The 24,261-nt window shown below is 34.9% G+C and overlaps 1 protein-coding gene across 1 annotated transcript in view; it reads right to left on the bottom strand.

Annotated features, from left to right (window-relative positions):
* FGF7 (fibroblast growth factor 7) overlaps nucleotides 1–19,525 on the bottom strand; it is a 28,618-nt gene extending 9,093 nt beyond the window's left edge. Inside the window, exons 1-2 of the mRNA XM_026060631.1 lie at nucleotides 19,317–19,525; nucleotides 18,210–18,779 (exon numbers count right to left, since the gene is read on the bottom strand). Coding sequence (XP_025916416.1) covers nucleotides 18,210–18,495 — 286 coding nt within the window. The 5' untranslated portion in view covers nucleotides 18,496–18,779; nucleotides 19,317–19,525. The remainder of the gene's footprint in view (nucleotides 1–18,209; nucleotides 18,780–19,316) is intronic.
* Nucleotides 19,526–24,261: the final 4,736 nt, after the last annotated feature.

Below are 24,261 nucleotides of genomic sequence, written 5' to 3'. Positions count from 1 at the left end.
GTTAAGCCAGGTGAAGGTTTCTGAAAGAAACCACTGACTTAACTGCTATGAAGATAGCATAAAAAGGATAAGATGAGAACCAAATAGAAGAAAGAAAACACAACAGGGAGCTAAAACGACTGTTTAGAAATGCTGTTGTTTTACTTACAAGATCTGTTCTTTGCATTTGTACTTGGACTTGTGAGCATTTACCTTCATGACAGAGAAGGAAGGAGTAAGCTAAATTTGACTCTTAAGTCTGCATTGTTTGAAGCATTTATTTACTCAGTTTCACATGCATCATCAAAGGTATAATCTGACCTTCTGAATATGTATTACTGGTACCACAGCATGAGAAGAAAAGTCTGGCTGAATTTCCAGACTGATGTTTAGGAAATGAACCTTTCTTTTTACTTATAACCTTACCCCATTTAATCTGCAGCCTGAGTGAGAAATATTAAAATCCATAATACCTTTTCCAGTTACTTTTCAAAGTGAATGAGAAATGTAAAATAGTGCTCATCAGTTGACAATAGTCTGTAAAGTTTATCTCCACTAAGTATCGCAGCAAGGATTTCAGTGACAATATTCTCTTGAATAAAAATGTATATGATTCTGTATCGCTGAAAAGAAATTGTTCAGAATGTTTGAGAATACTTGTCCTTATTGTACAACCTCTTTGACTATCCTTTAATGTTGGTGGGTTATGTAGGCTTTTGTAAATCAAAGGAAAGCTTCCTTCCTTTTTGTAAATGATAGTTTAATAAGAATTTATTGCCTTCTCTCCTATGTATGTCTCTTTGGACTGTTAGCACTTTGGACCACTCTGTTTCCGGTATGTCTCTCGATCTGATCCTGAAAACAAAAAGAGCATGACATTTTTCACTTAAGTAGATTGTAAAACTGTGGAACTTCTGCAATTTAGAGGTCTGTCTTGTGGGCAGCACTATATAGTATCAACCACTGAATACCATGCCCCAAGCAAGCATAGACTCATGAATTTCTCATTAAACTCATTAGAACCTTTCACTTTTGCTGATCTCCACCGTGCACTTCATATAAATATTTTCTTGAACAACTTCTTGTACAGCACTTAGTCACCTCTCATTTTTGCTGGAAACTACATTGCAGTAAAAATTGCCTTGGAGCTAAACATATGCTTATAATGAAGAAAAATGTATATTTTTTAGAATTAATAGTGTCCTATAAAACTCAATCTTCAGTCTGACATAGCACTCTTCTGTTATGGCATTAATAATTTAATTTACTCATATTAAAAATGGGGGGGGGAAAGGAGGAAAGAACCACTGTTTACAAAAGATAATAGCTTCCAAGCAGTAAGAAAATTAATGGTTTAATGGTTTAGAACTAAACTTGCACAACAAAATAATTTCTCTACTGCTCGGATCAAGGATGTTCCTAATCTGGAAGCTGTTGTGCTAGTTTCGCTAGAATAAATGATCTCTTTAAACTTTGCAGACTTTTGGAAATCTAGCTTCAAAATGGCAAAACTGCATAAAAATCTTACTGGCAGTGAACCTTTTCATAGCAAAATGAGATGCATCTATTTAGTGGTATGAAACCTCCCAAATTTAGAGTTTCAGTGCTTACAGCTGTTTTGATTACCTGACACTTGGAAAATTTCACATAGGACCAGAGTCTCCTGTCTTTCCAAATTCTTCCTTAATGGAAAAGTCTTTAAATAAATTAACTTGTTCTTTGGTATTTATTACTATTCTATTTGGTGTTTTCATCTGGAAAAGGGAATTTCCTTCCCTCTTTCATGTGTATAATTAGTGATCATAGCTGACATAAAATTAGTCATTTATCACATCTCTCTGGAAGACTTTTTCCCTTGGTTTTCTTAGGAAAATTGGAGAGCATATGCACATATTGTCTTCTGTGTGAGAAACTGTGTGATTGATTATTGTGTTCTGAAGAATTTCAGTTCCAGGTGAATTTCTTGTGATACTATGGCTTCTACCTGTATAAGCCGGCTATGGACAGTAGTAAATATGACATAATTATTATGTAAATATCACCTGGCAAAGGGTGCTAGACTCATCTCAAAGTTAAAGGAGGCAAAAATACATTTAAGTCAAAATGTGTTCTTTTTTATATGAAATGTTCGCTCACCCTAGAGATGTACCTGTTTTGTTCTGTTTATTGTACTGTCTGCAACCACTCCTGCCACAGCTTTTCTGGTCCCTGGCATAGGCTTTACAGAGGAATATCATAGCCACATACTGGAGACAAACTGAATCTAAAAACTTTCCTGTTCTTTTAGGATTATTTAGAATTATACATTGTTGACAAACAATTCTAAGAACTATTTTTAAATGCTCACAAATGATCGCAATGACATTCTCAGTGCTGAAAACTGTAAAATCCATTTAAATACAAAGTAAAATGTGTTCTTAATAGTGAAAATGTTTTCCAGATATAGCTAGTAGCTGAATTATTTAAAATAAGTAAAACGGAGAAAGTGAACACACAAGAAGCTGACTGTAGTATTCCAGAGCTCAAACTTAACACTTTCGAGCCGCTAGCAGAGGAGCAGATAGATTTAAATGATTTGAAATTTTGGACAGTAAAATCTTGTCTGACACAGTTAAGAAATAATTTCTTTCATAAACAATGCAATCCATAGTGCAAGACTTTTTCAGACTAAGTACTTATGTAAAAGGTAGAGCAAATACTATCCAACTGAATACATTTTAGTTCAATTTCCAAACTCAATCACTCCAGACTTGTTTCTTGGTGCAGAAACAACTGAAGCCAGACATCTAAATACATTAATCACAGCATCTACAAGAACACAAGCAGGCAGTCTGTAATTCCTTTCAGGGTTCAAAATGCAAGAAGCTGCTAGGAAAGTCGTGCTAACCCCATGCTGCATCACAGAGTGGGTAGTGATAGAAACCAGCTGGCTCATTCTTAATGCCTTCAGAACATTACTGGACATATATTTAGATGATATGGTCTCTCAAATTCTTTGGGTTTGCTGATGACAAATACTTCAGATTTTAGTTGAACTTGCAAAATCTACATTAGACCAACTGAAATGTAGACTAAAACAAAATGAATAAAAAATCCCAAACAACCCCCCCCATATCAATTCATCTAATCCAATTCTGATTAAATAAATCAAGATTTTTGAACCTGGAATTTTCTCAGGTCTTACTCAGTATACAGTTCAAAATGGGTGTTTGCCAGTTATCCAACAATCAGTTTTTTTCAAGCAGATTTTTTCCAAGTAGTTTATTTTGAGCTTAATATATCCTTGTCTTATTTATGTCATTAATTTACTTCCAGTTACAAACAATTTTACCAGTCTAAAAATTCTTTGTCTAAGGTGAAATCCTGACTGTGGGGAAACCAATAGGATGTTTACCAGTGACTTACACACATGCAGAATTTTAAAACTTCTCTGTTTGTTTACATCATGAGATGTTTATAAATATGTTACTTTTCTCCAGTTAATCTTTAGTTGGCTTCTAGCTCTACAGTTCCATATCAAAACTGAAAAAACAGCGTCCGCAGCAATGGAGAAAATTATTTCTTTCATTCAGGAACAACTACTGTTACTGGACCAAATATACCAAGGGAACTGTAGCCAAATTTCTTACTTTGTATTTGTTTGTATAATTTTTTTTTATTTTTATGTTTTTTAATCTTTCTTAATTCAGCTGAATTTTCCAGATTCAAAATCAATCTATTTTGTTGTAATGACTTCAGGTACTAGGCTGTAGAGGAAATCAGCTGTTACCCTTTTAAGTCTGATGGTACAAATATTCATGCACACGGCTTAGTTTTGCCCATGTGAATAATCTTGTAGTCTGTGAGAATACTTTTGAGACGGATGTCATGTAAATATTTTCTAGAATGAATCCTTTATAATGCCATTGGCAGTTGCCTGTAGTAGATCCTGAAAGGTGATGGGTTTGTAAACACACATGCCTCAGCTATATAAATAATTATTTTTATTTTAGTACTATGAGCTGACAATTCTTTTTTCCAGAAGGATGCTATCAAAACAGTACATATGGTGACCATGAGACCTGATGTGAGATTGCTCATCACGTTACACAAAGTGTTAAGCACCTTGCGGCATCTGTCACTGGTCGGCTGTTATCTTTGCCATGACTTGACCACAGCCTTTCTGTGCTTAGCTTTTCCCAACTGTTACAGAGAAACAACATACTAGCTTTTTAGTGGAAGTTACTTGTACCTGAAAACTAGAAAGAAGGAGTCTAGAACTACTGTCTGCATGCTTCCAGTGTGTTATTATATGGTGATGCTATGTTCTGAAGAGAAATTATCAGTCATAGTTAAAATGTAAAAAGTCATGAAATAAATGGACTGAGTAGTTAACATAAAACATAAGCTTAACAATCCATTTTTATTATATATTATTGGTTTGTATACACACCCTAGTTTCCCATTGCTTATGATCTAATCCTGTTATATCCTCATGTGTAAATCAGTGCAGTTATGTTTATTTCAATGAAATTACGATTGTTTATGTCAGCTAAATATCTAGAGGGGAAACTATGAAGGTAAAAAGCTGCCTTGCATTGTTATCAGCTGTTCCTTCACATTACCCCAATAACTCCATCTACAGGCTAGTTTAAAAGAAGGATTTTCATATAGGTGCTGCTGCCTATCTCCATCTTTATTTACTGTAACATCCTTAAAAACTTAGCTCTATTTGATGCCTATGCCTGTAAACTGCAGTAGTTTGTTTTCTTGGCTCTCTGGGCACATAGGTACTGTATCGCTATAGTGTCACTATTTATAATAAAGTTATCTGTGACCAGTCTGTTAAAATATTTAGGATATTAAATTCAGATCCATCCTGGCAGCCATATTATTATATTGGCAGAATTCTAAATTTCCATCTCTAACAATATTCAAACAACATTTTTGATAGACTACAGTGTAGTGCACTGGCATAAGACATACTTTTCTCTTGATCTTGAAAAAAATGGAAGATTTCGTACCACTCAGGCATTTGATAACATCTTCAGACTGGAGCCTTTGGGACATCCTTCACTTTTCAATTTCTCTGCTACAATTGGCATAATTCTTATTTCACTTTTGTATGTCTTGATGTCATGAAATTCTGAGGAGCTCCATAGAGGTAATATATAAGCAATTTATAACAGAATATACAGACCCCTATAAAATCTGGAAAGCAGGTGGTCTATGATATGTAGATATTTGAAAACATGCTTTTCAGCTAATGGGCTTAAACAAGGACCTTATTCAAGCAAGGAAGAGTAAAATAAGTTCTCTGTAGGAAACAGTAACATGGTAGAGATTTCTTCTGTAGGGCACATCTTCCCCTTAGGGTACTGTGCTTCCCTAGTGATTGTAACATGGAAGATCAGTTACTGTGTAACACTAAACTCAGCAGGAAATTTTGCCCTATCAGAACTCTCTTGAAGACCATAAAGTTAAAGCAGCATGGAGCTTGGCTGTACAAGTACTGGTACATTCTAAAATACATACAAAAACCTCATTTGTGTGTGAAGGATTTGTCATGTTTTTTTGCTGTGACTGAAACAATTAGGGGTATTCCAAGAACTTAAAGTGGTGAAGAAACCTTTTCTTTTTTTGCCTAAAGTGTTCGTGACTTCCACTGTATTGCAACAAGAAGTTGGAGAAAAAGTACCAAAATTGACGGAGAAAAATGTTGGGTTTTACTGCACAGCATGAAACAAAGTGTTTCTGCCTTTCTTAACTTGCTCTTTTTGTGCCACCTTAATTCCTCTGTGACTATCACTGTATTCTTGAGTCATGTGTGGATGCAAATGTTACACTGTAGAAAAGTTTTACATAAATAGATTGTTGTATATCTACTATTAAATTCTATTTGGTGTAAATAATGGAATCACTTTCTATTCAGTATAGATATGTAGTTGTGTTGTTTTAATATAGCTCTAGAAAACTCAGTGATAACATCCATTAGTATCTTCTGTACAGAAAAATAAATTTGCACATATATTTCCTTACTTATATTTGAAAAGTTATAGCTAAGTATGTTAAATCGAGTATCCTAAATTGGGTATATTCTGGTGTATTGCACCTTAAAGCCCATATCTTGAGTAGTAGAATAATTAGAGATAGCAACATTACTCCAGAGATATTGGTAAGATACAAATGAGTAATGCTGACTTGAAAGTCAGGAAGAGATTACTGGTGAAACAGAGATTTCATTTTTGTCTATGTCCAGTCTATTTTACCAGGGTTATGGAATCATATTTTAAAGTAAAGCAAATAATTTGTAGTATCAATAGTTTTTTTTATTTGGCATCCTTTAAGTTAGCTCCTGAACCCATTTGTAGGAAATCAGTAACAAAACTCTTACTGATTTTGGTAGAGCCAGACTTTTACAAACTGCACATATTCTTCTCTTTCCTAATATGGGTCTTTCAACTCCTGAGCAGACTTTTCCTTGATGAATCACAGGGTTAGATAGCTTTTCCACTAGTCAGTAACTTAACTCCTCCACAGCTGTGCAATGTTTCTTTGCTTTCAAAAACAACTCTTTAGACTATTAATGATAGCTCATTGTAGTTTATCAGTAAGCCAATATGATCAGAAGAACCAAATCTTGACTCTAGGCTGAAAAAAAGAGCTAATGTTGTACTTTGCCAATGATTCTTTTCTCAGGTTGATTACATCTCTGTAGTTATTGAGAGTGTGTTTCAGTCAAATATTGTGCAACTGAGAAGGGAACAGCTTTTCCCGTAGAAATCTATGTTAATGAAATAAGCATGGCACAGTCCCCCCGACAGGGTTCAAATCAGACTTTTTTGTACAAGACCACGTGTGAGGTAGAACGCAGCACATGTGATTACCAAAGCCGATGTTTGGAATGGAGCTGCCAGATAGACATTAAGGGGAAAATACGAAAAGCAGCATTCCACTTGGTGGGCCTGGAGCCAAAAGAGAGTTGACTCGTGGCACAGGAGCTGCAGCTGGCAATTCCACTTTGCTACAGAGTTCAACCGAAAGTGCGCGTAACTGCATTGCTGAAGTATGAGAGTAGGCTTCACAATCAGAAGACAATCTAATAAGTGATGGTCCAAAATCTTCAGTATTTACACTGTGTCACTGTATAGAGGCAGAAATACTCTGCATTTTCCTGCATCTCCTAGAGTGGGGGGTAGGACACGTGCTAGGTCTGGAGTTCACATAGTTAATTGTTTGGGGAGATAAGTATGATTACTTTCTTGTGTAATTTATACAAAACTAGTATTTTTAAATTTTTCTCATATATGGATGAACTATTCAATGTGGGATACCCCAAACAAAAAAGGGATCACCGAAAGAAAAAATGAGCTGCTAATGAGAAAAAGGGGAGAGAAAAAAAGATTTTTGTCATGTCAGCCATGAAATATTTTGATATCTAAGAAAAAATGAGATTAATATGTATTTCTGTTTTGCCAAAAACAGGTATTTGTTATGTCCCGAATATTAAAAATTTTTGAAAAATTTCTCCACTATGCTTAAATATATCTTCCATCCCTAGATTATTTTCTACTTGTATAGGCACTGGAACTCATCACATTCTTTTAAATGATCAGAGCTTGGTTGTTCACCACTGTACTAAATTAAGGGTTTTATGCCTCCTGTGTTATGAATCACCTTCAAAATTCTGCTTTTAGTCTAAGTGATGATAGTGTTACCATTTTTGTATAGACCAGTATTGACTCCAGTGTTCCTTCTGGATAAAAGTGCCATTTTAGAAATTCTTATTAAATTATTCAGAACGTGTCCTGGAACAATATGATTAAAATAGATTAATTCAAATTTAAAAGACTGGATTATTTCGTTAACAAATTAGCAGAGCATGATTTCCTTGAAAGATGTGGTAATCTTTTTTTCCTTTAATATTGTTGCATGACAGTTATCTTCAGTATTATAGACTGAATTTCTCAAGGCACGCAAGCAGACAGAAATGAAGGCATACTCAGTAATTCTGCTGCTGTATTTACAATCAAGTAGTTTGGGCACCACTTTGCTAATTTGGACATTCTGACTGAAATGGGTATAAAATAATTTAAAAGAATGGTTTTATTAATAGTTGCATTATTTCTGTTGCTCAACTTAAGAGGCTTTTAAAGGGGTCAGTATAGGTGGCCTAGGACTCTTGCCATTTACTTTATAACTTGAGCAGACTCTCCTAAGCTGACTCTCAAAATTGACATCACGTTTGGTTTCCTGTGAACTCATGACTGCAAACTCCAACATCAATTCACCCAAATGTATGGCTGGTATGCTAGTAGCAAGGCAGAAAAACATACCATATCGTTGTCTCAATAAGAAAACTTGCTGCCTGACTGCTGAAAGAGATGCTCAAACTGCTGTTTAGCACCCTGAAAAAATAGTACCATTGCTGCAGGGTGGCAGGGTGTAAAAGAGAGCAAGAGGCTCAAAACACCTGTGCAGCTGATCACATTATTAAGTGTGAGGAAGGAGGACCCAGCCAGCTCCTTGGGGTTGGCCAACAGCAAGTAAGGAGGGTTCCATACAGGGAAAAGGCTCCTGTTCTCTTTCCCAGTGTGGTTTTCTCCTCCTATGGACTCGTTCCTGCCTGTGGTCATGTTGTTTCTTATGTCATTAAGCAGGTGGATAGTATTTGTTTCCTGAGTGGATGAATAGTCTTTTTGGAATCATAATTTGGATGTAAGGTATAAGAAAGTGTTTCTTTCTTTTTCCTCTGCCTTGTATACACTGTTTTAGAGTGTTCTAAGCAAGAGCTTGCTTGTCCTAGCCATTATGTAACTTTTTTGTGGTTTTAAATTGAAGTAAGAAATAATGGCCAGGAACTCTGTGCTCCATTAAAAATGTAAAAGGTTCAATTATAGGGATGGGTGTTTACTTTAATTAGGAGAATGGCTTTTTGTTGCCAATTAGTTTGAAAACAGCCCCTTGAAGTTGCATGCAATTTGGGTTTTGATTAGTAATAATACCTGCAGACAGGTTATTTGTCATGCTTGTAGTTCATATGTTCTTAGACACGTGCAGAAACTTCTTTTTGTGCTGTGTTGTAGCATGGTATTGTTTGGAGGTGCCACATTAATGAAAGCTAAAAGGTTGGCTGGAAAGGTCAATGAGGCGGAATCTCACTTTAGCCACAGACTTGTCTGTGTCTCTATCCTTATGTTAGGGATGTATAAAATATTTTGCTGCAGCATTGGAAAGAGATATGGCTATGTCCATTTCAAGGCTTCTTATCTGCAGTTCCCCCACATAACATAAACATGAAGCACTTGCTGAGGAAGATCTTCTACTGGCCTTTCCCACAGAATAAATTTGTCTTTGGTTGCAAGGTGGCCCTAATAAGCAAGTCTCTCTGCTATAAAATGTGTGTGTGTGTGCTTGTATATATAGAGATAGATATATGCCTATATATATCTAGAAAGATATCTAAAATTCATGTATTTTCACTAAGAAAATTTATTTCCTAGACTTACATAGCTGGTTTTCCTAAATCACTGTAAAATCTCACCAATAACCACTCAAGAACTATCTGGATTTCTCTGTATAATCTTGCACATTATGTGGCATACCTAAACAGTATAAGCTACTTGAAAGGAAACAAATGAGCATGGTGCAATTGGAGTTGCTCTTGTTGGTGAAAGTTGCACTTTCCAGCTGTATTAGTACTCACTGCAGTCTCTAGAATTAAGTAATCTTTTCTGTTTTTCTTCAGAGTTTCTGTCAGGGAGTAAAGCTTTTGTTTTTATAAGGTCTTTTGTGGCAGAAGCTACAACAAGAATGGATGGTACTGGTTCATTCTCTGCTGTGTGCTACCTTCCTCCTCTGAGTTAGCTACGTCAGCATTCACTCCCAAATCTGTACGCTCAGTGGCTAGCTAGAGAGCCTGAACATTGTCCCTCTGAGTTTGTGTAGACCACTCAAAAGGTAAATCTGTCATGGTAATGCAAATGGTATGGCATGCGTTGTCCAAGAAGCCAGAAAGCTCTTTTAGTGGACATTTCTGTGCACCTGATAAGCACAAAAAACTTTACATTTACCACTACATTGCTTACAGCTGTGCATACAAATAGCCTACAAAATTATGACACCAATTCATCTGAGCAACTACGGGACTTCAGCACAGCACAGCTACACATGCCACTGTGTTAAGAGTTGATGCAAGTTGTGAATTTTTTTCCTAATATCTCCTGCTCTAGATAATATGCATGTTCATGTATAATCATTTCTGTCATTAACAATCATAAAGTTCTTCATTTAGACATATTTACTGTACACAGTCACTTCTGTTTGACTGAAATGTCAAATCACATCTGACATTTAAAGGTCATAATAAAAAAAAACCCTTGCAAATTAGCACAGATTATTAATGAATATGTGATTCCTGTTAGTGGGGATTTTTTTTTCCTTTTTTTGGAAGACATTGCCTTCTAGCTAGACAAGCATCAAACTTTCCAAGTATCAGAATGACTTGAGGACAAGTCTGATCAGCTTCTTTTTATAGTCTATAGCACCTCCCAGTGTCTATTAGCATACTTAAAATAAAGCAAGACAGTTTACCAAAAATGGAAGTAAGATAAGGCATATGTATTATTAAGGGTTGAAATAGTAATGTTAGGAGACTCCATCAAAAAACAAACAAACAAAAAAACCCCAAACAGCTAATGGGAGTATTTGAAAAATGTTTTGATGGTGGAGATGAATGGTGATTGTTACTTCCCCCTATTTTAGAAGTTCTTGTAGTTATAAGTTCTACGGCATGAGCGTGCTACCTGTGTTTTCATTTATGATTTTGCGTTGATCTGTTGATGTCCTGACTGTGATGAATTTTGAAAAGCAGCAACTTTTCAAAAACCAGTGTTTTTAATGAAACGTCTGGATTCTTTTGTCGTTTCAGCCTGTAGTTTTTAATTTGAATTGTTAGATTCCCACTATAACTTTGAATTTAAAAGAGCTAATCCCCAGTTGCAATAAGTTGAATTTACTGCTGTTAACTGGCATACATGGATTTACTTGGCTGATTGTCTGATTCAGCCTGTTTAGAATATTGTGGTCTTCTGCTGATAAATTGTGCAGGTATTAGATTCATGTCCTAGGCAGCATGTGAACATTGTAAAGAAATCCTGTTAGAATTTGATCCTCATCTTGTTCTTTGTTTCAAAAGCTAAATAATAATCAAGAGTGCATGTTGATTGCATTGGTATTTTTATTGCCTTTTTTGTGTTTTCATGAAGTTGTCGGACACATCTGTGAATATCTGTTTCCAACTTTTCAACACCAATTGTTACAAAGAATTTTTTCCATTTGTATAAATGATGTCAGTGTTATGAAAGTTTTAAAGTGTGACAATCCAGTGCTATAACTGTTAACCTCTATTATGTTATTGTCATAGGAATTTTCACTGTTAACTTTTTCTTAATAATGTTTCTAAATTACATACACCAGAAGGCTAACTTGACCTTTACATCAGCTCATATCCAGAATTAAAAATTAAAAGTAAAGTCAAAGGTCAAAAAAGACAATTGAAATACCGTTGCCAAATATAGTCATAGACAGTCAATTATGCAATGAAAGCAGTGTGCCACCCAAGAAGAGTAACAGCCTTCATTTGGCTAAACAGATTCTGTTTTGATGAGGAAAATGTTCCAAAATATACTACTAGTTGATAAGTCTTGCAGTGTGGAACAGTATAATTACATGTTTTAGGATGTCTTGGTGTTCATGAACTTTAAGGAGGGTGCAAGGGAAAAAAGGGCTTTGCTCAGTACTCTAAGATCCTAGAAATCTAAAAAAATCACTTTCAGATACTCAAACAATACAGAAAGCTGGAAGCTGCAAAGAGGAAAATCTGGATTTTGTTTTTGTTTTGCAAGAAAGACTGCTTTAGAAATTAAATATTCTATCAAATTACTGAAAATTCTGTTTACTAGTATGGAAAATTGCTTCTTTGAGATTCATTTAAGCTCTGTGTTCTGTCCAGCTCCTCCCTCTAGTTATTTTAGTTTGCAATTAGTATTCCATAATAAAAGTATTTACTGTCTATAACATTACTACACAATTCATTTGTAGGTTTGGAGATTTCTTCACTAATAACTTTTACAGCTCTTTACACAGAGGCAAATAATTCTCCTTTATAGACGCACAGATAGTTTGAAAATTTTTCCCAAAGTCTGTAAGCAAATTGCTTAAAAATTTGGATTAGCCTCAAGTCTCTTGAGTCTCAGGTCAGGGCCACTTCAGCACATTTTCTTCAGGATGGAGCAATAACATGCTTAATGATACAATACTGAATTTTGTTTACATTCAGAAATTATAAACAATGAGGAGAAAAAAAGCTGTGTGGGTGATGGGTCTGTAATTTATCTTTTTAAACAAAAATATCCATTAACTGCTTCTGCAGTTAGTTGATGGTTCCATAAAAATGTAACATTTTACATTTCTGATAAATCTCAATATTAAGAGATTTGGAAAAAAACTGCAGAGTTGCAACCAAATTACAAGGGTATATTAAGGTCAAGTGCATCAGTTTAGCTATGTAGACTCATCCTAAATGTTTTTCACTACTCGCATTGCTCTTAGCTCATCCCCCAGTTTTGAAGCATGCACAGACACGTATGGCCCAGTTGGTGTATGTTAGCTTGGGAAGCAGCTGACTGTGCCTGAGCCCAGAGGTTCGGTTCTCCCCTCGCACAGCTTAGGCACTCCTGCAGTGCTCAGAGTGAGAGAAAGTGAGTGTAAACTGCTACTGTTCTGATTTGCTAGTACTTTACACTTGTTTTTCAGCTGTTAAGTACCATAGAATAGACAAGGTGATGACAATTCAGGAAGCTAATTCAGAAGTAATGGACAGTTTTTCCTCGGTTTTGTGGCACACCTGTCATCTTGTGTCAGCTGAATCCTGATCTGGACATTGATACATGAGCTCTGAAGAATCTTGCTGCAATGATTCAAGATTTTACTCCCACCTTTCTTCTCCTCACTTCCTCCAAAGGGTGCTCTTATCAAAAAGTCAGCTGAAGCTGGCAGCCAGCCATACCTCAGCTGCTGCTGCTAACTGCATCTTTGCTAAAACCCATCTTCAGCAGCAGTTGATGGTGAAAAGCTAGGATTTGTGGTGAGGTATAGACTAAGGTGTAGGTATAGAGTCTCTTCTGCCTGTGCAGACATAGGGAGGGTAATTACCACCAGGGCTACACAAAGAGCTAGAGGGAAGCAAGGAGTAGGGAAAGTATGTTATCTATAGATCTGATTAATTAATCTCATTAGGAGAGAATACTATCCCTGGCACTGTAAGTTAAGTTTCCAGAGGAAATACATATATCGTCATTAAATGAAACCCCTTTCTGGTATAATAAAAGATTAGCAGAGTAATAATGTGAAGCAAAAGTATGTCAAGGTTTATCTTCCACTTAGGCCAGCACATTGGTTGAACCAACAAACCTTGGAAAAATCAGGGATGCAGTTACAAAGACAGACTTTCTATTTGGTTGGAGTGCACATAATCCTTAACTGAATCTGGATGACTGCTTCTGAAGCTATTGAGAGAAATTTGCTGGGCGTGCTGACAAGCCTGTCTTGAAATATATTTTATGATTTTTAGATATCGAATCTTTTGTTTCTTTATGCAATATATATTTAAATAACAAAAATAAAATTTGGTATAATGGCATGGCATGCATATCCCAATGTCTGTTTTATCGTAAAAAGTATATATGAAATGCTATTGAAGATCACTTTGATTTCTAAGTGGGTTTGAGTATTTAACTGCTTAAATGCATTTAAAACGTATTTTGTCATCAGTTTAGGGTCTAGGTTTGAACAAAACTGAGTTAGAGTTCATTTAATGATGCTGAAAACTGAATTGTTGGATTTTGATGAAAATAGAAAAAATTTCCCCATGTAAAATGTGTTCCTATTTGTACCAATATATCAGCAGACTGTCTTTTCTTTCTTTTCTTTTTTTCCTCTTCTTTTTATGTTTTTGGCTTCCTCCACTGAAAAAAAGGAGGAAATAGGCACTTTCTGGGTTTAGAGCACACATGGAATATGATAGGATCAGACATGTTAGGACTCAGGTTCCGGGAAGGCTTTTCAGTAACTAAGAGGCCCTTTGAAGTCTTTAAAATGAGATTCCAAAGGCAACAGAGCGTGGAAAGTCCTAAAGCATCATCCAGTTGTAGTTGTAAATCCTCTGGATAGAGTCAAAATAAACTCTGGTTTTGGCCTTTTCTTTTTTTCTGTACAAAACCAAATAAATCTGGCAAAATTCATAAACATAAAACTGAAATGAAAGAAAACCTGAGCAGTAATAGAGAGACTTGCTTTTCATCAAAGATGGAGAGTTAACAAATTGCCAGATTATCGCCATCATCTGCTCAGTCACTCTCACTTTTTAATCATGAATTCTGTGAGTCTGGTTTGTGTGCCCACTTGGATTATTTTAAATGAACTAGATAGAAAAATCATTTTTGAATTAAAGAAGCAAATAATCTATGCTTGGATAAGGTATAATAAATGATTGTCAAAGAGAAAAATGTTTTATAAATAATTATAAATTGTACTGGATGGTCTTGTGTCTCTTGGCTGTTTCCTGATGCTTACTTTAGCTTTTCAGTATGTGGCTCTCAGTTTTCACTCTGCATTTTAGTTTTCAGACTGAAAAGCAGAGCTGTTTCTGTCAGGTCTCTGCTTGGTGGAAATCACTGTCCTCTGATTTGCTTAGTTCACTATTGAGTTATCTGCATTACATCCACAAGAAGGCTCTACTGGTTACTGAACTATGCACGGAATAAATGTTCTTTGAGTACCTAACAAGGTCATCGCTATTATAGATAGGATTCAACAATTTTCTTGCAATGATGTGGTATGCAAATATTTCTTGAAGTAAGCAGTTAAATTTTAATGCATTTTGAAACCAGTGAATGATAAATACAGATAGATTAATTATGATTTGTGAGTAAAGATTTGGTTAAGTACTTAATTTGGTCATGGAATTTCAATCCACATATATTTAATATGGTGGATTTTGCATCAATATCTTAATGACAGTGTTATAGCTTCCTATTTCACCTGTTGCTCTTATAGGACTTGTATAAAAATATATATTTTTTAATTTTGTAACTTACTACAGAAGTTAGACTGCAGAGATCCTGTTCCCTGCTGTCTTTACATTCTTATATTTGTAGTCTTGACTGATGAGGAGATCCATGTATTTTGGCACTTGCCAACGTTACAGTGTAGAATAATGATGTTATCATAATTCCAGAGACATTTCAAATTGTGAAGATGATTGCACTACACAGTGTTCGTGCTTCACAATTCATGAGCTGGAAACAAGTTATTGATTTTGCAAGACTGTCAATGCAGCTTCTTTTATTAAGTTAACTTATGATGGTTAAAAATATGAAATTTTTCTTTATTTCATTTGAGTATCTTATGTTAGTGATTCAAAAGGCAAAGGGATTCCTTTTCTCACACCTGTAACAAGGTAAAGGATCATGGAAACAGGATATTTTATTATTTATAGAAGCATCTCCACTTAATATAAGAGTAGGAGTTGGGCTTTCCTCTGTGAAAGGTAGAGAACTTGTTAATTGTTTTTGTATTATTATGATAGTGTATAAATGGACAGTTAGAATAAAGTATGAAGATACTTCTCAGAGCAACATTTTTGACAGCTGTTGATTAATTTGGCTACAGCTGTTCTGGGATTCCATCCTGAGAAACAGGTCTTATTTACCATTTACCAACTTAAAAATTTCAGAACTGGAAATCACAGAACAGGAATGTTTAAACACACAAATTAATCCATCTTGGTAATGCATATAATTTTTAAATTATGCTTTTCAGAGACCCTGGATAAAAATAGCCTGTTGAGTCTTCTAGTGTAAAAAAAAATTGTTTGGGGAAAGCAAATTAGTGCAGTCTTTTTTTCTGTCATATACTTTAAAAGTGTGGTATAGGGCCATAAACACATCGTCAAGAAGGCTTTTTACATATTCTGTTGAGTAGAGAGTATGATAAAAAAATAAGTCTTACAATATTAAATTTCTGTATTTTTCAGAAAATGTTATCAGTGTTCAGACTTTTCCAGTCCCCTTCATCTATATTTCCCTATTCTACTTATCCAACAGAAGCATTCACATAATTATTTCCTAGTGTGCAGTAAATAAATTACAATGAGAGACTTTAATATGGTGGGAGACTTCCCACATACTTTAGTTAAATACAGTAGAGACATCTCAGCACATCATAGCGCATCTCGGTTACCAGATAAACCATTCAAGTTGTGATTCTTTTTCTCCTGATAACCATTATATTTACCAAAAAAGAGATTAAAGGTTTGTTGGGTTTTTTTTCAGTATAAATGTTTAATGAATCAAGGTAATAGTCCTGTAATTTGTAGTAGTTTATTGCCATCAGTAAATCTTCATAAAGCGTTCAGAAAACTCTACAAGAAAATAGACTGCCTTTAGCACAAGATGACCTGATATCCTCTAATGGTTTCACTACAGAACATTTCAGGGTATCATTAGTGTGCTTCAGCAGCATGGAATCCTGCAGAGAATTGAGAGTCTTTACTTGAATTTGAAATATTGCTAAATTACTAACCAAGTCCTTAGTTAAGTGGCATGGGACCACAAAAAGCAAATTTATATAATTATTTAGCTCTATATGTTGTCGTAATCTCTTTAAAATACTTCTTTGTAAATAATAACAGAAAAAGTGGGTAAAATCGATATTCATTTCTCTGCAAAAAAAAATAAGAAGAAACTATTTCAACAGTAACAGTTTTTCCATTGATTTCTATGGGAGCAACATTTCACTTCTAGAATAAAGACCTATAGGGCTAGTTTAGCAATGTCCTCCTGAAACTCAATGAGACTCTTGAATATGGACCAAATTTATCTGGCCTCTGGCCATGTGATACCTTTCAGAGCATTATGGTTTTGCAGAATATAGTGTGGGAAGAAAGCAGACCTATAGAAACAAATTTTGAAAGAAACGGTAACTTCAGTCAATGAAGTTTTAGCCATGCAAGATGCCACATACTTAGTGCAGTCATGAAGTAGAGCAATAAATTATGAAGGCTAGGCACTAGCTAGGCACTTAGTATTGAAAAGTGCTGTTTTTGTGGAAAATAAGCAGTCATCTTCAGTTGAAAGCTGAAACACATTAACAGTTCTTGAAGTATGGGTTTTTTTGTTTTTTTTTCTGTTATATAAAGCACAATAATCTGTGCAACATATATTAAAATGGCGTTTAATTGCATCCTTGGACAGATATTTGTCCTTTCAGTTGACTGTAAACACTAGACCAGAATGTCTCTGGCCCTTTTTCCTTCTCATTTTGTTTTAAAGTATGAAATATAATCCTATGCTTTTTTTCTGTTATATTTTTAAAAATTAATGTAGTCTTTTAAAGGAGATGTGATATTTCTCCAGACATACAGCATATTTGTGATAACATAAAAGCTAAATTGGCAAAAATAGTGAATGTAAAAGTGATGCCTTCAAGTAGTTACAAATGAAAGTTATACAGGTATATATGTGGAAAATATATTCTAGAACAATGATTCTTTTGCCAGTTCAAAAATTGTATTTGGTAGAACTTAGCAAAATTTTATATGTCCATTCTCTCTAGATGAGTCACCTTTTTGGAAGAAAAAGGAGAGAATATTTTTTCCATCATCATGATCATTGTAATAATGAACTGCAGAAACTATAATAGATTTTGTTCCTGGCTTGGCAAAATATCTAAAAGATTTTGCAAGACGGTTTACATAATTCTTTCCATTGAACTTTCTAGTATTGCATATGTTTCAATTGTTAACTCAAACATACCAAACTTGTAGGTAGTTTGTGGAATATATAAATGTGGTTTAATGTTTCTTAAGTATTTTATGAGCAGAATTTGTGGTTATGCATTTTCATACTTACAACCTTAATTCACTTGTTAAAATAGGCTCTCTGTTTGCTAATAGTTACCAGCTGTAACTAATACATTAGCAGATCTACAATGTAGTATTTAAAATGACGCATTTCAAAATCAATAACAAATGTCCCACTGTAGGATTAATTGGAAAACTTGTCTTATACAATGGTCAGTACGCTATACAAATTCTTTTGAAATTACTGTAAGTCAAGGGATAGGAAACAATAATGCGTTATTTTCTAAAAACTTAGAAGACAAATAGCAAAAGCAAAGATATTACTTACTGTAGTTGTTGTTTGCTTCTCTTGTCCCTTTTACTTTGCCTCGCTTATCAATCCTCATATACCACTGAGTTCGACAGAAAAGTCTTCTCACTCTTACATCCCCCCCTTCCATATAATCATAGCTTCTGGTATGTCGCTCAGGGCTGGAACAGTTCACATTTGTAGCCATTTGCTCTGGAGTCATGTCATTGCAAGCTAAAGATATAGTGCCCATTAGAAAGATAATGTAAAAGTATGATCTGTAGAGCAAAATTGGCAGGATCCATGTCAGTATCCATTTGTGCATTATAGTGCAGTGTTCTGGGTGTTCATGAACAACATAATGAAAATTAAATCTCAAGTAGACTGTTGCTCTTAGGTCACCGACCTGCCTTCTGTCTTTATGAGTTACAGATTGATTTAAATGAGATTGTTCCCTCTTCTAGAATTCTGATCCTTATTCCTTAATAGTTAATGGTGAAATGGAAGAGCTTCTTAAATATCTTTTCAGTCAAAATATCCTTTAAAGACACAAGTTATAAAAACCTTTGTTGCTGTGACCTTCTGTACTACTTGAATTTGCTGCTTGCACTGAAAGTAAAAGATCTGTGAGAAAAGTTGCATGTATAAGTCTTTATGATCAGTTGTTACAAATGTGCAAGAATATATTAAACTATTGAAATGTACCAAACATAAATGTATAACATGCTAAGCTGATTTTTAAAAATATGCAAATGTATATACAACAGATATCTTTATAAAGCTTTTTGCATAAACAGACATTTAAACTGATTGTAAACATACTTCTGTCTTCAGTTCAGTTATAAGTCCTTCCAAAAAACCCCTACCAATTCAGCTGAACTATGTTCTCATGCACTGAAAAATACTGCTGATTACTTCATACATATATCTTCACTATTAGCCACATTTTATCGGAGAACATTTCTCTAGTCCAAATTTCAAGACAGACCACGTAGTCTTATCCCTTCCTCTTTATGCCTACATTTTTCAGTTTATTAATAGAAAAATTACTCAATACTTTTTTAGCATCTAACATCTAGAAATCAAGATAAAAGCTATTAGCTATTAGTAACTGTTGAATGTTCTTGTAAAGGACAGATAACTTACTTGTTTCTGTTGATAACAGCTGGATACCCAAGTATTCCATTTCTGTTTTCTGCGTTTTGCAACATGAGACACTCTACTGTAGCTACAAACTTTCTCAGCTCAGAGAGACTCCACCAGAATGATAATTGTTTCCATAAATCAAGACGCTAGAGAGGTGGTGTGTATGTGCTTATGCGTGCGCGTGCATGTGTGTGTTGAGCCTGTTGTTCAGTCCTTTTCGATAAATACCTTTGCTGACCTCACTTGGAAGCAATTAGAATTTAACCAGTCAGCTGTCAGTTGAATCCACGAACAAAAATAAAAGGAGACTTGTGTTGTATAGTGTCCAATGGTCATCAGAGGGAGCTATGTACATAGTTTATACTTTAAATCTCCAAGAATCTACTTTGTAAAAACATATTTTCTATGGTGTGTAGATAGAGTTGCTTCACATACCAGTTAGAGTTTCTGTTCTTTGATTTTAAGTCAGTATTTTTCTCTTCTTAGAAAAAATCTTTCTTCTCTCTTTCACACACACACACTTATCTCTGTTTTCTTTCAAATCTTTTTTGCAGTTTGATAGATTCATATGCTGCTTACTGCCTTTCTGATGGATAAATGAAACATGTGGGTCCATTATGTACTGTGGAGAGGGCGTGCTGTGGTCATTATAGATTCTGTGGCATATTTGTGTATCATAGACTTGTAAAAGAGGAACAACTGCACAGAAAATCGCTGAGATTTTTATTTAATCAGCCACTAGGGGAAAATAAGAATGTGTATTTGGATGTTTCAGAGTCTGACATTCAAGCACAACTTTTATCAGCATGAAGGAAAAAAAGAACTACTAGGGAACAGTCTTCCTTAGCATATGTAGATATTAGGTCCTGAAACTCGCAACATGAGAATGAAAAGTTAGAGCAATGCAAGTAAAACCTATTTATTGCACACTGAACAATGGATGACCAGCAGGCTTAAATGGCAGAGGATCAAAGTAATGGCTAAATATGCTGGGTTTTCTGCCGCTATATGCTCATTTTCAGCTGTGGCACCAGCCTGGCATCCAAAGTCTGTGTTCCATTTCAGCCTTAAAAGATTCTGTTGGTATTCTGATGAATGTATTTGTAAAACATATGGAAACTCTGGTTTTCTATAAGGAGTAGATGTATCAAGAACCTGTAGTTGTCTATAACTGGTATTATAATGTAGTTTGCCTTTTCCTGTTTTTTCTCCCACCCCCACTCCTCACTCTTTGTAGAAATAGGAACAGTTACTTCTTAAAACTTGATTGAAACAAACTGTAGAGGTAGTTAAAAATCATAGGGAGTACATATGTGCCACCTTGTGGTAAGGGGGACATAGTAAATTAGTTTTTTTCACTGAAATGTTCCAAAATGAGCATCAAAGGTGTATGACACCAGGAGATCTTATATTACTCGATCTTTCCTGTACACAAGCACAGAGAATGAGTCATTTCCTTCCTTAAAGTCCTCGACTTCTTCCTCAGAGCTTGCTTGGATTAATCCCATTTGTCACTTACTTTGTCTTTTTTTTGAACCATTTTCCCTCAAAGTCCAAAGGTGATCAACTTTCCTTCTCATTATCTCCATTTCAGCCTATTAGGCAGTTTTCCATGTTCTGTGATTCAACTAAAATTTCCTAATTCAGCAAAGAGCTTGATATATACACCTCTTACGATATGGAAGAGGTGGCACTGTGTGCCTTTCAGAGGTTGGATGCCTCCAGTAGATACAGAAGGAAGTGGCTCTCATTAAGGCTAACCCCTGTAAACTGTGATCACTGCTGTTCCCAATTTAGCTTGTACCTTGTCAACCCATGACCGCTATTCTGGCCAGAAGTGGGAACTGAAAGGACTTACTGCAGTTGCACTTTTGCCAGTACATTTGTTGTTTGTATCAGTATGATCTCAGATCCATTCCACAGCCTGAATTCAGAATGATAGCAATTTAAAAAAAATCTGTGGTGTTCAGAAGGCTTATGTATTTGTATTATAAAGAAAGCAGTCAAGGATAAAATGTAATCTGTGTTTTACTCCTCAAAGTAGGATGCAAGCAGAAATATTTTTGTAAATATTTTGGGTCTTTTATGAGCAGTAACAACTTTCACTTTTAGATCCATACTTTTTAAATTTTTCTTTCTCTTTGCTAACTCACTGTTTCTTTTTCTGACTGTTGGGGGGGGGGGGGAATACATACCTGAAGTTTCAGTTTCAGAAAGCTGGAGCTACTTGTGTCCAGGCATAGGCATGTATTTCTCCTGGCTTTGCAAAATAAATCATTTGCTGTAAGTATGTTTTGAAGTGGTGCTTCAGTTCAGATCTTTATGAAGTTTTGTAAAAGCAGTTTAAATAAGGCACTAGCTGTAAGTTTGGTCAGTGAGCAATGCAGTTAATCTTCAATTACTGCTAACTTTCATGTCCTCTTATTATCTAATTATAGAATAAATTTTTCCAAAATGTTTTTACTGTAGTATTATTTAATCATGCAGTTTTATGTCTTACTGTACAAGTACAACTGCATGTTTTTTTTAATGAAAGAATGCCATCTTGATCTGCATATGCAAGTCAGGATTTCTCACATAAATCCCAGGTCCCTTGAATGGTTCAGCCCACTTCTGTTCAGGACAAGCATAATTAATTCCTCTCTCAAACTGGCCTATTTTAGTTTTATGGAAGATCATGTAGTTGACTTGAGCTGCACTTCTTCCTCTATCTTCTTACAAACATGCATGCCCAGGACTTTGCAAATCAAATCCCAAGCAATTCTTTAATAAAATAGAGAAATTGTTCCCCTAAAATGCTAGAAATTTTGTGTTTCTTTGGCAAAATGCATTTGTAGAAATGTGTTAAGACATCATGACCACATGAAACATGAAAACTTAGAGAAATGCATAAAATCCACACACTTTAAGCCATCCTTTAATGTTTAACTAAATCTGCTCCCTTTTTTACAGTAATCCTTGTTTTGGTTCCTGCCTGCTAATTGGCAGGCAGTTGTCCACAGCACTGCTGCAGTGCATGGCCTGAAAAGACAGAAAATGAACGCCAACCACTTTGGTTCCAGTTACGAGGATTGTGCCCAGGCCTCCAATTCAAATAGAAACAGCATGATAAACTTTTATCTCTCTTCACTCACCTGGGAAGCTACTTTTTCTCCTTTTAGAGGCAAACGTTTTTCCTAGCAATTTTCAAAATGAATCCCTGAAACATCATTAATTTATATTTGTTTGCTCCATTATTCATCCAGAACATGTCAAGCTGATTTAAATCTACAGGAAAATTGGAATGGGATGCAGGAGATATTAAGAAAAAAATTATTATCAAATAATTTACAAATACATAACAATTTTTTTTTATTAATTAACTCCAGCAAATTATTTGTATATAACTTATTTTAGGAAACATAAAGGCTGGGAATACCTTGCCTCAATCAGTAATAAGTTTAAAAGGTAAAGGCATCCCAGCTTATTTCCCTAGGAGGATGAAACACCATGATACTGACTTTTGAAGGAGATAGAATCCCACACTGCTTTATTCTGTCTATCTAAAGATGAACCCTCTGGGAGTCAGATAAATCCCTCCTTTCTCAATGTAGCTTGCATAGTATATGGTTGTGATAGGTCTCCTTGCTATTAATAGCTTGATAAACCATGCTGTCAGTCAGCTTCAGGGAATCCTTCCACTTGTGATGACATCAGGACACTTAGAGTGCCATTAACACAGTGTAAGATGTAGCAGAACTGAACTGTAACAGTAACTTTTTGGTGAAGGTGGAAAGATTTAAAAACTGAGATGATAAACTATTGAAGAGAAAAGTTTGGTTTATCTATTACCAGGTATGAACTTGGGAAAGCCTATATTTCTTATGTGACTAGCACATTTGTATTCAAGTTTTACTTTTACCAGAATACTTATGATGTAGTGATTTCTTCTGCCTGATTTTAAATATATTTTATTTCTTTCATTTTAAGATATGCAGTATCTTTTTGTAGACACAGCTGATTGGATAAGAATTAATTTAAGACTTAGATTCCTAGAACTTTGCCAAAAAATCTTTTTAAAAACATTGCTAAAAATATTATTCCCATGAGTTTACCTCATATTATTAAGTCTTCAATTAGTAGTAATAAATATGAAATAGTCTTCAAGCTCTGCTTTTATCTCTGAGTATAGCTATTCACAGATTTGAATATTGCATATAATCCAAGAATGGGATATACAAATGGTTTCTGTTTTTTGTTTAAGTGTTCAAAGAAGCTAGTATTTTTTAACCCTTCACATGGGTCCATATAAAGCATAACTGTTACTGTAATTTACTTGATGATTAAGCATTTCAAGGCTCATAAGAGTTTTTAACATGGGAAAAATATAATAGATAAATAAAGTTTAAAGCAGTAATAAAGCCTTGTTGCCATTATAATATATACCCATTGTTAGCTGTCTGTCTGCTAGTCTTTTAATCTTAGAAAACAATTTTAGTGCCTTCTAATTGGAGCCCCTTGCAAGGCAGATTTTGGATGGCAGACTTTTCAGCCCTTTTTTTTTTTTTTTCCCCCCCCTAGGTTTAAAACTGGCTTCACTGATCTACTAATACTACCTATATACTTTATTGAACAGAGGTTGGTTGAGAATAGAAAATTATCCTCTTAGTCAAATATTTCTTTATATCCCCAATTAAAATCTATTCATAACAAAGAACTGGATTGTGCAAATTATATGGTCTACTCTTTGATTTGCAACTAGACCACCATAAAGCTGGAATAATTAATAGACCACCAGCAACTATCTGTTGACATCTAGTTAGATGGCAGTGCATTAAGGACTGCTTTTAGAATTGTTGCATTTTCTGACATAAAGATGCTACCAGTTAAAGTCAGAAAGGAAAGAAGGGTAACAGTGAAATTAGTGAAAATGTACTGCAAGTATAATGGGACATGGCTGTTAACA

This window comes from Apteryx rowi, unplaced genomic scaffold (assembly GCF_003343035.1).
Source record: "Apteryx rowi isolate R43461 unplaced genomic scaffold, aptRow1 scaffold_17, whole genome shotgun sequence".
Classification (NCBI taxonomy): domain Eukaryota; kingdom Metazoa; phylum Chordata; class Aves; order Apterygiformes; family Apterygidae; genus Apteryx; species Apteryx rowi.
Note: the sequence above shows the minus strand (reverse complement) of the source record. Positions and strands in the feature narration are given on the sequence as shown.